The sequence below is a fragment of the Dipodomys ordii genome, unplaced genomic scaffold (assembly GCF_000151885.1).
Source record: "Dipodomys ordii isolate 6190 unplaced genomic scaffold, Dord_2.0 Scaffold26, whole genome shotgun sequence".
In the NCBI taxonomy this organism is placed as follows: Eukaryota; Metazoa; Chordata; class Mammalia; order Rodentia; family Heteromyidae; genus Dipodomys; species Dipodomys ordii.
This window is the reverse complement of record NW_012267242.1, coordinates 11,373,336-11,389,055: the sequence shown is the minus strand read 5'-3', so window position 1 is coordinate 11,389,055 and position 15,720 is coordinate 11,373,336. Positions and strand designations below refer to the sequence as shown.

At 39.5% G+C, this 15,720-nt stretch overlaps 1 protein-coding gene across 1 annotated transcript in view; it reads left to right on the top strand.

Moving 5' to 3' along the window:
• The first annotated feature begins 832 nt into the window (after window positions 1–832).
• The window catches only part of Hormad1 (HORMA domain containing 1), a 30,043-nt gene continuing 15,155 nt past the window's right edge, over window positions 833–15,720 (top strand). The window contains exons 1-8 of the mRNA XM_013015153.1: window positions 833–897; window positions 2,057–2,201; window positions 5,080–5,143; window positions 5,735–5,771; window positions 12,129–12,149; window positions 12,377–12,403; window positions 14,468–14,535; window positions 15,408–15,559. Coding sequence (XP_012870607.1) covers window positions 865–897; window positions 2,057–2,201; window positions 5,080–5,143; window positions 5,735–5,771; window positions 12,129–12,149; window positions 12,377–12,403; window positions 14,468–14,535; window positions 15,408–15,559 — 547 coding nt within the window. The 5' untranslated portion in view covers window positions 833–864. The remainder of the gene's footprint in view (window positions 898–2,056; window positions 2,202–5,079; window positions 5,144–5,734; window positions 5,772–12,128; window positions 12,150–12,376; window positions 12,404–14,467; window positions 14,536–15,407; window positions 15,560–15,720) is intronic.

The window sequence follows — 15,720 nt, the reverse complement described above, 5'->3', positions numbered from 1 at the left end:
TGACAGAAATATTCCCAGCGGAGCCGCGCTGAGGAAAAGTTACATCGCTTGACTACAGCTGTAGCCTTCATTCCGAATGGGAAGACGCTTATGAAAGGGCTTTGTCGGGGTGATTTCTCTTTTCAGTACTTAATACCTGACCTATGCAGTGCTGACAAGCCATGAGTACGGTAGAGTGAGGAAAAGGAAGTTGGTGTGTTAGTAACAATATCGTCTAGGGCCAGCAGCCTGGCTCAAGCGGTAGAGCGCCTACTGCGCCGGCGTGGCCTCGAGTGCAGAGCTCATCCTGCCAACACAAAACCCGGCTCCTGCAGGCCACTAGAGGCGGAAGCGGAAGGTGTGGTGGGAGGTCACAGGAGCCCAGGGATTTCTGGGCCAACCCTAGGGGACAGAGCAAGACCCATCCTCAAAACAGCAAAGACAAAACCTGTGTGAAGAGTTTCTTTTCTTTTTTTTTTTTTAACCAGGGCTGAGAACCGAACCCAGGGCCTTGCGCGCGCCAGGCAGGCGCCCTTCCGCTGGGCTAAACCCCCAGCCCCTGAAGAGTTTGAGGAGAGGGAATGGTTTAGCAATAGAACATGTATGAGGCCTCCGAGAAAGACACACACCACACACACACACACACACACACTCTCTCTCTCTCTCTCTTAGTCATTGAGGTAAGACTACTCGTCAAAATGGCTTATATTTAGGACCTTACTCAAAATATACATTTTTGAAGATTCTGTTTTGCTTCTCATATTTATTCAGATAAAATTCTTCACTGTATTTGTAATAAACTAGAGTGTCGGAGATAAGAATAAGATCTAAAATCAAGGGCTTGTATTGTGTCACAGGTTGAATTAAAGAAAGTATCAGAAGAAGATGGCCACTGCACAGTTGCAGAGGACTGCCATGGTATGATTTCTTATAACTTAATATGTGTTAATTAATTTTTATTTGTAGCAGTACTGGAGTTTGAACTCAGTGCCTTGCCTTTGATCCTGTAGTTTTTTTTTCTTTACTGTATATTTTTAAGATAGACTCTCCAGCCAGGTCAGCTATGGATGCCTAAGCTGAGATCTACTACTTTAGTAGTTTCCTGTCTTGCTGGGATCATAGAGACTTGCCACTCATTTACAACTTCCCTCTATAAAGAAGTCTCTGGACTTTTCTGCCCCTACTGGTCTGGAAATCCTCCCATTCTAAACTTCCCAAATAGCTAGAATTACAGATGTGAACCACTAGCAATAGGCTCAACTACTTTATTTTTGGGAGTTAACTGTTTAAGGATTTAATGATACTAGGAAACCCTGTATTTTAAGAAAAGAAGTTATTTAAGAAGATATTTGCTAAATTATTGTAAATTAATGAGTTGGTTGTATTACATTAAATTGTTGGTTCTGATTTTAGATTAGGTGTTAATGCTGTTCTACTGCTTGAGTTAAATAGTTCAGAAGTAAAGCCGGGCACTGGTGGCTCACGCCTGTAATCCTAGCTACTCAGGAGGCTGAGATCTGAGGATCGAGGTTCAAAGCCAGCCCGGGCAGGAGAGACCTTGAGACTCCTATCTCCAATAAACCACCAGAAAACCGGAAGTGGCGCTGTAGCTCAAGTGGTAGAGCGCTAGCCTTGAGCTGAAGAGCTGAGGGACAGCGCCCAGGCCCCAGAGTAAAAGCCCCACGACTGACAAAAAAAAAGTTCAGAAGTAGTCCATCCTTAGAAAATTTCCTTGACTCAGAAACAAATAAAATTGTGTTATTTGCATACCACCATGCTTTGTGGTTAATCTTGTTAAAACCTAGTCAATGATTAAAGAGGAAAATCAATATAATCCATTTGTGTATTAAGTACAGTTAATCTGCAAGTAGATCATTAAAATTCTTAAACATTTTCTGTGCATTGCTTTTAGATCATTATCCTAGAAACAGTCTGACATGTTAGAAGCCACCCTAACTTTCTGGGATTACAAAGTACTATGAAGAGGAATTCTTTCAGAGTGCACAATATTTAAGTCCAAGGAAAAACTATTTTTAATACTTGTATGTAACGTGTTTTAATTTTCCTTGAATTTTAGAGTGCATTGGTATTTCCCAGTAAGATATCAACTGAGCAGCAGTCTTTGGTTTTAGTGAAGAGGCTACTAGCAGTTTCAGTATCCTGTATCACATATTTGAGAGGAATATTTCCAGAAAGTGCTTATGGAACAAGATATCTAGATGGTAATGTAATTTTTAAAACTTTGTTTAACATTTTTTAATTACTCTAAAACAGTAACTTTTTTTTGCCAGTCCTGGGGCCTGAACTCAGGGCCTGGGCACTGTCCCTGAGCTTCTTCTGCTCAAGGTTAGCACTTTACCACTAGAGCCACAGTGGCACTTCAGCTTTTTCTGCTGAGGAATCAAACTGAGGGCTACAAGCATAGTAGGGAAGCCCTCTACCACTAAGCCGCATTCCAAGCCCCTTATACAGTAACTTTTTTACTTAGACATTTTATTTTTTGATAACAGCTTTTTTAAAATATAATTCACATATCTGACAATTCACTCACATAAAGTTTACAATTCAGTAACTTCAGAATGTTCACAAAGTTATGCTGCTCCCACCACAATTTTAGTACATTATTTTCATTACCTCAAAGAAGAAACCTCACACATGTTAAGTTTTTTGTTTTTGTTTTTTGTCGGTCATGGGGCTTGAACTCTGAGCCTTGGTGCTTGCTGTCCTTCAGTCTTCAGCTCAAGGCTAGTGCTCTACTATTAGAGCCACAGGTCCACTTCTGGTTTTCTGCTGGTTTATTGGAGATCAGAGTTTCACAGACTTTCCTGCTTGGGCTGACTTTGAACCATGATCCTCAGATCTCAGCCTCCTGAGTAGCTAGGATTAAAAGTGTGAGCCACCAGAGCCCGGCACATGTTAAGTTCTATCCACTGCCCTCTACCACCCCATCAAGCTTCCCAGCACTAGGCAACCACCAATCTACATTGTTTCTATGGGATTTACTTATTCTTGACATTTCATATAAAAGGAATTATAATATGTAGCTTTAGTGACTAGCTTCTTTTTAAATTTAATTTTATTGTCAAGGTAATATACAAAGGGATTACAGTTACATACATAAGGTAGTGAGTACATTTCTTGTTGAACTTGTGACCCAGTAACTAGCTTATTTTAGCATCCTTTTTTTTTGTTTTGATGTTCCTGCATGTAGCATTGATTAGTACTTTATCTTTTTTCATTGCTAGATAATATTCCATTGTATTGCTATCACTCACTCATCAGTTGGTGAACATTTGAGTGTTTTCCCCTTTTTTGGCTATTATGTATAATGTAACATTTATATTCAAGTATTTTCAGTAGCATTGAAAGCACTTAAGCATAAAAATTGCCTTGTTTCTTAAGTATACCTCACTTGACATTACATTTACAATGAATTAAATAGATGAAAACATTGTTGTTTGTAACTTTGTAAAGTGGTAGTTTATGTTCTTGTGCCATTTTAAAGAGGTGAAAAAATAGCACATATATGCAACAATAGTTACTTCCCAACATATACTATGTACATATTATTGTACACCAACTATGCCAAGATCTATAAAGCACTATGGTATATATACTGCCTTTTAAACTCATAATCCTGTGAAGTAGATATTATGCCTATTTTCTTTTTATGTGTATGTATGTGTAGGGTACTGGGATTTGAACTCAAAATATTGGGCTTGCTATGCTGGCATTATACCACTTGAACCACAGCTCCACTTCTGGCTTTTTGGTGGATATTGGACATAAGAATCTCACTGGCCTGGTTGCTAGTAGCTCACTGTAATCCTAACAATTCAGGAGGATGAGATGTAAGAATTGCCATTTGAGCCAGCCCTCCAATTAACCACTCCCTTCCTCCCCCAAAAAAACAAACTGGAAGTTGCCCAAGTGATGAGTGCTAGCCTGAGCTTAACACACACACACACACACAGCACAGAGAGACAGAGACAGAGAAAATAAGAGTCTCATGGACTTTACTGTCTGATCTGGAGATCCTTGGACCAGGATCTGCAGATATCACCCTCCTGAGTAGCTATGATTACAGGCATAAACCATTGGCCCTTGACTGTTAGTCACTTTAGAGATGGAGTTTTGTGAACTTTTTCTGAGTTTTAAGCCACCACAATCTTCCAATTATCAGCTTCTTGAGTAGTTAGAATTACAGATGTGAGTCAGTTGTGCTTGGTTCCTATTTTTCCAATAATGAGAGATGCTCTCAAGACCTTTTCATTCTGTTAATTTTACTTTTTTACAGAATTCTTTGTCTTTGATACCTATTAACTTCTTGGTCTTTACAGTATTTCAGTTGGATAAAGGACCATAGAAAACACTGTTTTGTTTTTTTTTTTAATTTTTTTTTGGGTCCGGTCGGTCATGGGACTTGAACTCTGGACTCTACCACTGAGCCACCTTCCCAGCCCCGAAAACACTCTTAAGGTTCTAAGATATCTAATTTTCTGTATTCTATAATTTTTTTTGGAGGGGGGGGCCTGAACTCTGGGCCTGGGTGCTGTCCCTCAGCTCTTCGGCTCAAGGCTAGCGCTCTACCACTTGAGACACAGCGCCACTTCCGGCTTTTTTTCTTTTTGTTTATGTGGTGCTGAGGAATCGAACCCAGGGCCTCAGGCATGCAAGGCAAGCGCTCTACCACTGAGCCACCTTCCCAGCCCACGCATTCTATAATTTTTAAGAGTGTCGGGAATGTATGTAATAGGATCATAGGCCACCCTTCCCCAGGGGGCACTAGCCAGGCACTAGTGATGCACACTTGTAATATTAGCTACTCAGGAGGCTGAGATTTGAGAATAACAGTCCAAAGCCAGCCTGAGCAAGAAAGTCTGTGAGACTCTTTATCTCCAGCTAACCAACAGAAAATCAGAAGTGGTACTGTGTTTCAAAGTGGTAGAGCACTAGCTTTGAGCAAAAGAACTCAGGGACAGCAACCAGGCCCTGTGTTTAAGCCCCGTAACAAAAAATAAATAATTAAAAAATAAACTTAAATCTATTTCTTACTGTTACTTAACATTAACATATTTATTTCATAATTTTTGTGTTTAGATCTTTGTGTCAAAATTCTGAGAGAAGATAAAAATTGTCCAGGTTCTACACAGTTAGTGAGATGGTAAGTAAAAGAATACCTATGGGTAGAAAATTAGCATTTTTTCTAAATTATTTTTGTACATTAAATACTTATTCATATGTAACCAAATTTTGGTGATTGACCCTTTAGTGATAGTACCCTTTTGTCAGGTGTTTTAATTTACACATTAAAATTATTCTTTACCTTGCAAGCATGAGGCCCTGGGTTCGATTCCTCAGCACCACAAAAGCAAAAAGAAAAAAGCCGGAAGTGGTGCTGTGGCTCAAGTGGTAGAGTGCTAGCCTTGAGCTAAAGAGCTGAAGAACAGGGCCCAGGCCCAGAGTTCAGGCCTCACGACCAGAACCAAAAAAAAAAAAAAAATTATTCTTTATTTTATGCCCCAGGTAAACAGCTTTATTTTCCTTCTTGTCCTCACAAATACCTTCCATCCAGTATCATATTTTTTGCAAAATTATTTCATATATTGAATTTTGCTTTATTTAAAGCTAAAAGTAAGGATGCTTCTAATGTTAAGTTTTTGTATTATTAATAGTGAAGTAACAGCAATTTACGAAAAGTAGTTTTTGAAATTGCATTCAATCTAAAATGCATCTTTGTTTTGTTTGTTTTTAGGATGCTAGGGTGCTATGATGCTTTACAAAAAAAATATGTAAGTCTTAGTATCCTTTTTCTACTTTTGTTCTATATGTTGTATTTGACAACTCTAACATGAATCCAGAAACAGTAAAACATTAAATAACTGGGACAAGCCAGGTGCCGGTGGCTCATGCCTGTAATCCTAGCTACTCAGGAGGCTGAGATCTGAGAATCATGGTTCAAAGCCGGCCTGGGCAGGAAAGTCCGTGAGACTCTCATTTCCAATTAACCACCACCAGAAAACCAGAAGTGGCGCTGTGGCTCAAGCGTAGAGTGCCCCTCTTGAGCTGAAGAGCGCAGGGACAGCACCCAAGCCCAAGAGTTCAAGCCCCACAACCCACCAAAAAAAAAAAAAAGATTCTCACTCACAGACTTTACTGCCAGGCTGGCTGTGAACCATGATCCTCAGATCTCAGCCACTTTGAGTAGCTAGGATTGTAAGCATGAGCCACTGGTGCCCAGCTTTGTATCTCTTCTTTAATATTATTCTAATAATTTAATGAATTATTTCTTGATTAGGGCTGAAAATAAATTTCCAGCTGGGCATGTTGGCTGAAGCCTATAAATCTTAACTAACTGCCCCCGTCCACCAAAAAAACTACCGGAGGGAGATTACATCTTAACCAATGACAGGATCCAGTAGACAGTGCCTGTTAATCCAACTCATGAAAGCATAAATAGAATCAGAGTCAAGGCCAGCGTCCAGATGCAAAGAGAGACTGTCTTTATAAAATAACCAATGCAAAAAAAAAAAAAAAGTAGGTTGACAGAGTGGCTTAAGTAGGCTTAACTTCAATTGAATTTAAATTGAATTTAAATCTGAAAACTGAATATTACAAGAAGATAAATCAATCAATTAATTAATTTCTTTGATTGGGGAATGTAGCTCAGTGGCAGAGATTTTTGTCTTTTAAATGTGTAGGGACCTCCATTCCATTTCCAAAGTAGTAAAAGAAATAATTTTCATATATATAGGATATATATATATATATATGTTAAATTGTCACAAATACTGGCTTTGTTTTAGTTTAAGTTTTTACAGTAAGCAGAGCACAGAGGCTCAAGTCTATAATCCTAGCTACTTAAGAGACAGGGATCTGGTGATTATATTTTTTAGGTCAACCCAGGCAAAAAAGAGGTTTGAAAGACTCCATCTCAATCAATGGCTGGGCACAGTATAGCATGTGCCTGTGTTATCCCAGCCTCAGGAGAAAGCAATATGTGTAGGTATAGGTGTAATGGGTCCCAGGGAAAATAATTCAAATAGGGAATGGAGATGTGGCTCAAATGGTATAATGCCTACCTAGCTCAAGAACAAGTTTCAGTACTAGCAAGAAAGGAAAAAAAAATTTCAATAGACTATTAAACTTCTTGCACACTTAATGGAACTTTTCTTTTGGATCAGTCATGGGAATAGAACTATGGGCCTAGGCACTGTCCGTGAGCTCTTCAGCTCAAGGCTAACACTCTACTACTTGAGCCAAAGCACCACTTCTGGTTTTCTGATGGTTAATTGGAGATAAGAGTCTCCTGGACTTTCCTGCCCGAGCTGGCTTTGAACAAAGATCCTCCTGACTCAGCCTCCTGAGTAGCTGGGATTACAGGTGTGAGCCACTGGCACCTGGCTACTCAGCATAATATTTTATAATATATGTATGACATTTAGACTGGATGTGGTTGTTCATGACTGTAATACTGCCACTTGAGAGGCTGAGTCAGGAGGATCATAAGTTCAGAGGTACCCTGGGTTAGTTAGCAAGATTTAGGCTACATAGCAAGACCCTGTTGAAAAAAAATCAGTTCCTGCAAAATTGAAATTGTGAAGATGAGTTTTTATTCATGGCACCTAACCTTCTTCATTAAGGCATATTGAGAGCCTACTTTGTGATGAACACATTTTGGGTAGGAACAGGAGTAAGCGTTGTGTTCTTGAAAGAGAGTTCTTTCTTTTTTTTGTTGGTCGTGGGGCTTGAACTCTGGGCCTGGGCGCAGTCCCTCAGCTCTTCAGCTTGAACTCTGGGCCTGGGCGCAATCCCTCAGCTCTTCAGCTCAAGGCGAGCGCTCTACCACTTGAGCTACAGCGCCACTTCCGGTTTTCTGGTGGTTTATTGGAGATAGGAGTCTCACGGTCTCTCCTGCCCGGGCTGGCTTTGAACCTCGATCCCCAGATCTCAGCCTCCTGAATAGCTAGGATTACAGGCATGAGCCACCAGCACCCGGCGAAAGAGAGTTCTTTCTAATGTCAGTCAAAAAAGCAAACAACTAATCCAATAGTGTTAAATGCCTTTAAAATACTTATGAAAAGGATGTTATAAACTGGGAGAGAGTGAAGGAAGGGGTGACATTGTACAAAAAGAACTGAACTCTTTTTTTTTTTTTGGTCAGTCATGGGGCCTGAACTCTGGGCCTGGGTGCTGTCGCTCAGGTCTTCAGCTCAAGGATAGTGCTCTACTACTTGAGCCACAGTGCCACTTCCTGTTTTCTGGTGGTTTATTGGAAATAAGTATCTCACAGACTTTCCTGCCTAGGCTGGCTTTGAACTGTGATCCTCAGATCACAGCCTCCTGAGTAGCTAGGATTACAGGCGAGAGTCACCCTGGTGCCTGGCATTGTAAAGTTCATTTTTCAACATAGTGTCTTCTACATCTCATTGTTGCAATGGGCCCACCTGTAAACCTATTTAAACATTTTGTTTTTTTTCCTTCCCCTCCCCAAATTATACCAAAATCAAATACAGTGAAAACAGGGGTTATACTGTGGGAGAGGAACATACAAAGCAACAAAAAAATCACATGGTACCTTATAAAGGAAACATAACAATAATATTTTATTTTTAAAATTTTCTTCCTAACATTTTTTGCCATTCCTGGGGCTTGAACTCAGGGCCCTGGGCACTGTCCCTGAGCTTCTTTTACTCAAGGCTAGCACTCTACTGCTTGAGCCAAAGTGTCACTTCCGGCTTTTTCTGTTTATGTGGTACTGAGGAGTGAACCCAGGCCTTCATGCATGCTAGGCAAATACTCTACCACTAAACCATATTTCCAGCCCCAACAATAACAAATTTTTAAAAGAGAAAAGGATGCTATACATGTAGATGTAGAATAACTTTAGCTAGGATGGTCAGAGAAAATCTTCTCTGAGTTGGTAACATTTAGGCTGAGACTTGAAAGGAGAAGGCATTCATTTTGGAAAATAATATCCTCCACAGAGTAGCAGAGAGTTACAGAGGACTTTGGAGAGTTATAGGAACAGAAAAGAAGGCCAATATTTTTTATGATCAGAGAGCAATTGTGTTATGGAGGAAAATGGCCTGAAATGAACCTGGGAAGATAGGGATAGAACATTCATTTCTATGTAGGTAAAAAGTTTAGATTTTATTTCAGTTGCAAAAGAAGCCCTTTGAAACTTTTAGGTAGAACTATAACAGCATTTAAAAAATTTAATCCCTCTTCTATTTATAGTATAGAAAGAGAGCAAGATTGGGGGTAAGAGGCAATTACTCAGGCAATTACTATAGAATTGGTAAGAAATGGTGCCAGCGGGCTGGGAAGGTGGGCCCTGGGTTCGATTCCTCAGCACCATATAAGCAGAAAAAAAAGCCGGAAGTGGCACTGTGGGTCAACTGGTAGAGCACTAGCCTTAGCTGAAGAGCTGAGGGACAGCGCCCAGGTCCAGAGTTCAGGCCCACAACCGGACCAAAAAAAAAAAAGAAATGGTGCTAGCTTAGACATGATGGATTGGTTGTGAAGTAGAAGGAAAGTATCAGAATCAAAGATGACTAGATTTTTGGCAAATCATTTAAGTGAACAATTTTCTGTTCCAATAACCTCCACAGTCTCTTTCCTTTACTAATGAATAAGTCCTTGAGCTTTCTAATTTTTTTCTTTTCAAATCCCATACTCATGTTAGTTATTTCACAATAATTATTTTTCTTATGTCCCATTCATTTAAATCAGTGAAATAAAATGCTAACATAAATTTCACCCACCAATAAGCTAAGTAGAAATAGGTATTTGGAGAATAGGAAACATATGTAAAATATACCCTTAGAGGCATGATATAAAGTCTCCTACAATAATCATTAAGAATAAATGTTGGAGCCGGGCGCTGGTGGCTCACGCCTGTAATCCTAGCTACTCAGGAGGCTGAGATCTGAGGATCGAGGTTCAAAGCCAGCCCGGGCAGGAGAGACCGTGAGACTCCTATCTCCAATAAACCACCAGAAAACCCGAAGTGGCTCTGTAGCTCAAGTGGTAGAGCGCTCGCCTTGAGCTGAAGAGCTGAGGGACAGCCCAGGCCCAGAGTTCGAGCCCCACGACCGACAAAAAAAAAAAAAAAGAATAAATGTTGGGAAAAAAAAAGAATAAATGTTGAGTCAGGCTCTGGTGATTCACACCTGTAATCTGAGGTACTGAGGAAACTCAGATCTGAGGATTGCAGTTCAAAGCCAGCCCAGGCAGAAAAGTCTATGAGACTCTTATCTCCAGTAACGCACCAGAAGATGGGAAGTAGAGCTGTGACTCAAAGTGGTAGCATGCTAAATTGAGCAAAATTGCCCAGAAACAGTGTCCAGGCACTGAGTTCAAGCCCCACAACTGATCCCCAAAAAAGAATAAATGTTGAGCTGTGAGTATGTTTTAAGTAGTAGAGTGCTTGTCTAGCAAGTGCAGGGTTCTGAGCTCAAACTCTAGTAGCACCACTACCAAAATAAATAAATAAATGCTGAATCTGAGTTCTGGTGGCTCACATGTGTAATCCTAGCTACTAAAGAGGCTGAGATCTGAAGATCATGATTTCAAGTCAGCTTGACAGGAAAAGTCTTAACCAATTAACCACCAAAAAGCCAGGAGTGGAGCTGTGGTTCAAGTGATAGAATGTTAAGCAAAAAAAGCTCAAGGACAGCACCCAGACCCTGAGTAAAACCACTGGTCTGGTATTAAAAAATAAAATAGATGTTGAAAAGAGGAAAGGGAGGAAGGGAGAGCCAATAAGGAGGTGTGATTCCATTGGACTACATTTGCACATACATGGAAATGTTACAATGAAACCACCCTTATGCAATACAATATAGGATAAAAATTTTAATGAAATAAAATAAATGTTGCAGAATGTTGGTGGCTCACACCTGTAATCCTAGCTTGTCAGGAGGCTGAGATCTAAGGATCATGATTCAAAGTCAGCCCTGGAGAGGAAAGTCTGTGAGACTCTTCTCTCCAGTTAACCACTGAACTCAGCTACAGGGCTCAGGCTCTGAATTAAAGCCCCATGACTGACCAAAATAATAATAATATTAATAATAAGTCTTGAAGCCAGATGCCCAGGCTTAACTCCTATAATCCTAACTACTCAAGAGTCTAAGCCGGGCACCGGTGGCTCACACTTGTAAGCCTAGCTACTCAGGGGGCTGAGACTTGAGGATCACAGTACAAAGACAGCAAGGGCAGGAAAGTCCCTGAGACTCTTATCTTCAATAACCACTAGAAAAACCGGAAGTGGTGCTCTGGTTCAAGTGGTAGCGCACTCACCTTGAGCTGAAGAGCGCAGGGACAGCACCCAGGCCCACGACCAAAAAAAAAAAAAAAGAGTCTAAGATCTGGAGAATCACTATATGAAGCCAGCCTGGGCAGAAGAGTCCAAGAGACTCTATCTAAAAATAAATTTTTAAAAAAAAGCAGAACTAGAGGCATGGCTCAAGTAATAAAACACCAGCCAGGAAAACTAAGAAAATTCCAAGTCCTGAGTTCAAGCCCCAGAACCAGGAATATAAAAATAAGTGTTGAGGGCTGGGAAGGTGGCTCAGTGGTAGAGCGCTTGCCTTGCATGCATGAGGCCCTGGGTTCAATTCCCCAGCACCACATAAGCAAAAAGAAAAAAAGCCAGAAGTGGCGCTGTGGCTCAAGTGGTAGCGCGCTAGCCTTGAGCTGAAGAGCTGAGGGACAGCACCCAGGCCCTGAGTTCAGGCCTCACGATGGGACCCCCCCAAAAAAAAGTCTCATGGAGGTCCTCAGACCTCGCCTCCTGAGTAGCTAGGATGACAGGTATGAGCCACTGGCCAGGCTACAAAATAAGTTTTATGCTTTACTATGAAAACTTTTTGTTGTTGTTGGTCATGGGGCTTGAACTCTGGGCCTGGGCACGGTCCCTCAGCTCTTCAGCTCAAGCACTCTATCACTTGAGCCACAGCGCCATTTTGGGTTTCTGGTGATTAACTGGAGATAAGAGTCTTATAGATGCACAAGCCCGGGCTGGCTTTGAACCACGATCCTCAGATCTCAGCCTCCTGAGTAGCTAGAATTACAGGTATGAGCCACCAGCGCCTGGTGAAATCTATTTTATACAAGTAAGATGTTTGTTCTTTGTTGTTTTTCAGCTAAGGATGGTCATTCTAGCTGTAAGTATCTTAATGTTGTATTTTAGTTTTCCCTTTCTTCATTAAATGACATTGAAACTATCAGTTGATTATCACCTTTTCAAACCACTAGTCTATTCAATGGGAAAAACATTAATATTGGATAGTCATTTTATTTTTTGTTTTGCTTTGCTGTGTTCACTTAACATTTTAATTATGCAATTTATTTCTTTTTGAATACTTAAACTCAATTTAAATTATTTTAATAGGTGTACACCAATCCAGAAGACCCTCAGGTAAGCGTGCTTGGGTAAATAAACATTATGCTTCCAATATCTAAATATATATTATTTTAATATTTAATATATATGTTTGTTTAAGTATTGTATATGTTTATGTTTAAATCTTATATAATGCTTCTAAGCTTGTATTGTTATATTTAAAAAGAAACATGCGGGGCTGGGAAGGTAGCTCAGTGGTAGAGCGTTTGCCTTGCATGCCTGAGGCTCTGGGTTCGATTCCTCAGCACCTCATAAGCAAAAAGAAAAAAGCTGGAAGTGGCGCTGTGGCTCAAGTGGTAGAGCGCTAGCCTTGAGCTGAAGAGCTGAGGGACAGCGCCCAGGCCCAGAGTTCAGGCCCCACGACTGGACCCCCCCCCCAAAAAAAAAAGAAACATGCTTACTACAGGAGGTGATCTGACTGGTCCTATCCTACAAAGCTTATAAACCTTTAGAAATAACCTAAATCACTTGGGAATAGATGCTACAGTTCAATCACACCCACATGTTCATCTGACAATCAAGAGAAAGAAAAGAGAACAAGAAATTAAATGGAAAACTAGAAGACAAGAAACAGGGGGAGAAGTTTCTTAAGTGTTTATTATATTAGGCTTTGGGCTTTTTGAACATTTTTTCTCATTTATTCATTATAACCTTCATGACATAAATACCATTAGCATCTCTACCTTACAAACCTAGATACAAGTTTTCTTTTTTTGGTGCCAGTTCTGTATCTCGAACTCAGGGCCTAGGCACTGTCGCTGAGCTTTTTCACTCAAACCTAGAGCTCTACCACTTGAGCCACAAGTCCACTTCCTGCTTTTTGTTAGTTAATTGGAGGAAGCCTCACAGAGTTTCTGCCTGGGCTGGCTTTGAACCTTAATTCTCATAACTCCTGAGTAGCTAGGATTACAGTCGTGAGCCACTATGATTCAAGGTTTTATTTATTTATTGTCCTGGGGCTTGAACTCAAGGCCTCGGCACCATCCCTGAGCCTCTTTGTGCTTAAGGCTAGCTCTCTACCACTTGAGCCACAGTGTTACTTCCGGCTTTTTCTGAGTAGCTTATTCTGAATTCCATGGACTTTTCTGCCCAAGGGTGGCTTTGAACTGCAATGTTCAGATCTCAACCTACTGAGGAGCTAGGATTAGAAGCATGAGCCAGAGGTGGCACCAGGCCAATACAAGGTTTCTTACCTAAGGTTATGTGATAGAAGAGACAGAACCAGGATTTGAATCTAGGAAGGTTATCTCATCATCTGGTTGCTTAATCATTATAATACATGTGTTAATATGTAATGTTTTATTCAGTTGTGGAGAAGGAGATTAAATTGATTTAAAACACAGCAGACCCCCTCCCCCATCCTTATATGAACAGAACATGAAAGAAAGCAAACTACTCCCAGCTTTGGAATGGCTAGGATTATTTTTAATCTTTGATATTCATGCTGCAATTAATTCTTAATGTATGCCCTTAGTGACAGAACAGGTTATTTGTGCAAAGGTTATGAATAAGTTAATTGTAAAGAAAATAGTATAGTTGTACATTTTCTTCTACCAATAAATGAACAATCTTATTGATGCACTACTGTTAATAATAATAATATGGTGAATGTTTACTGTATCAGGAATTTTATAAAGTATTCAGTAGCTGGGAATACAAGGTGTGCCATCGTGTCCAGCTCTAATTGCCTCTTAAAGATCCCAAACTGTAACACTGATATGCTGGGGAGTAAATTTGCAACACATGAACTTTCGGTGACACATTCAAGCTAAAGCACTTAACTATTCTGTCGAGATATTGTTTCTTCCTTTACTGTTTCCTTCTAAAGAGTTCCTAACACTTATTATTAATAAACTGTAAATAATAATAATAATAATAATGGAATATATATACCTCTAAGACTGAGGCCCCAAAACCCAGACCATTAGAATTGACTCTCAGGATTGAAAACCTTAGTGGACCAATAGGGATTAGCATGTAAGAACAAACTATTGACTAAATGTTAAGAGTTATATACAAGTAGCATATTGCTGTTTTATATAACCAAAATTTACCTAAGTCCAATGTTTTCTATTTTAGACAATTTCAGAATGCTACCAATTTAAGTTCAAGTACACCAAAAGTGGACCAGTCATGGACTTTACAAGGTATTGTTCTATAGTATCATTTTTATGTTACTAGTACCACCTATTCATTAACATTTACTAGCTAAACTTCAGGATTAATTCTGGAAAGCATCATTCATTCACTGATTTATTATATTGGGTCTTGAACTCAGGGCCTCTTACTTGCTAGGCAAGTGTTTTACCACTTAAGCCTTATCCCAGCCCCAGGATTAATTCTAAACCTTCTCAAATCCCCAGTTAACATTCAAGATATGGCCATATCAAATAGAATAGTACCTTGAATAGCTTCATTACAAGATTGTGTGACTCATTATATACTATTTGAGAAAGGATTTGCATGATTAGAAGTATGATTAAAATCCATCATTTATTGCCTTTAAATACCTCATTAAAACATAATATGTTTAATTATTATGGCTCATGCCTATAATCCAAGCTCCTCAGGATGTTGAGATCTGAGGATCATGGTTCAAAGCCAGCTTAGGAGGGAAAGCCCAGGAGATTCTTATCTCCAATTAGCTACCAAAAAAGCAGGAAGTAGAATTGTATCTCAAGTGAAATAGAATACTAACTTTGAGCACGGTGGCTCATACCTTCAATCAAGCTACTTGGGAGGCAAATATAGGAAGACTGAATTCAAAGCCAGCCCAGGCAAAGTTGATGAGACTCTCTTTCAAACACAGAAATTAAAAATAAATAAAATGTGTATTATCCAAATTAATATTTGGTTATAGTGATAATTCATTTTATAATAGCGACCTTTAAATCGACTTTATGGTAACTGTCAATAACTTTGATATAATAAAAGCAAGAATTTCAAATAGTTAAAATGTGAAGTTATGATATTGGTAGCACCATTTTTATGAAAAAATTAATATCTGATTATTTTCTAGTAAAAATCAAAACAATGAATCTAACATGTCATCTGCTGACACCAAGAAAGCAAGTATTCTCCTCATTCGCAAGATTTATATTCTAATGCAAAATCTGGGACCTTTACCTAATGATGTTTGTTTGACCATGAAACTTTTTTACTACGATGAAGGTACTATTTGCAATATGTGTGGGGATTTTTTTGGAATTTGCATTTATTATTATTATTATTGAAATAATTAGTTTCCATTCTGGATGTTTATAGCACCTACACTATTAATTTTTTTTTTTTTGGTCCAGTCGTGGGGCCTGAACTCTGGGCCTGGGCGCTGT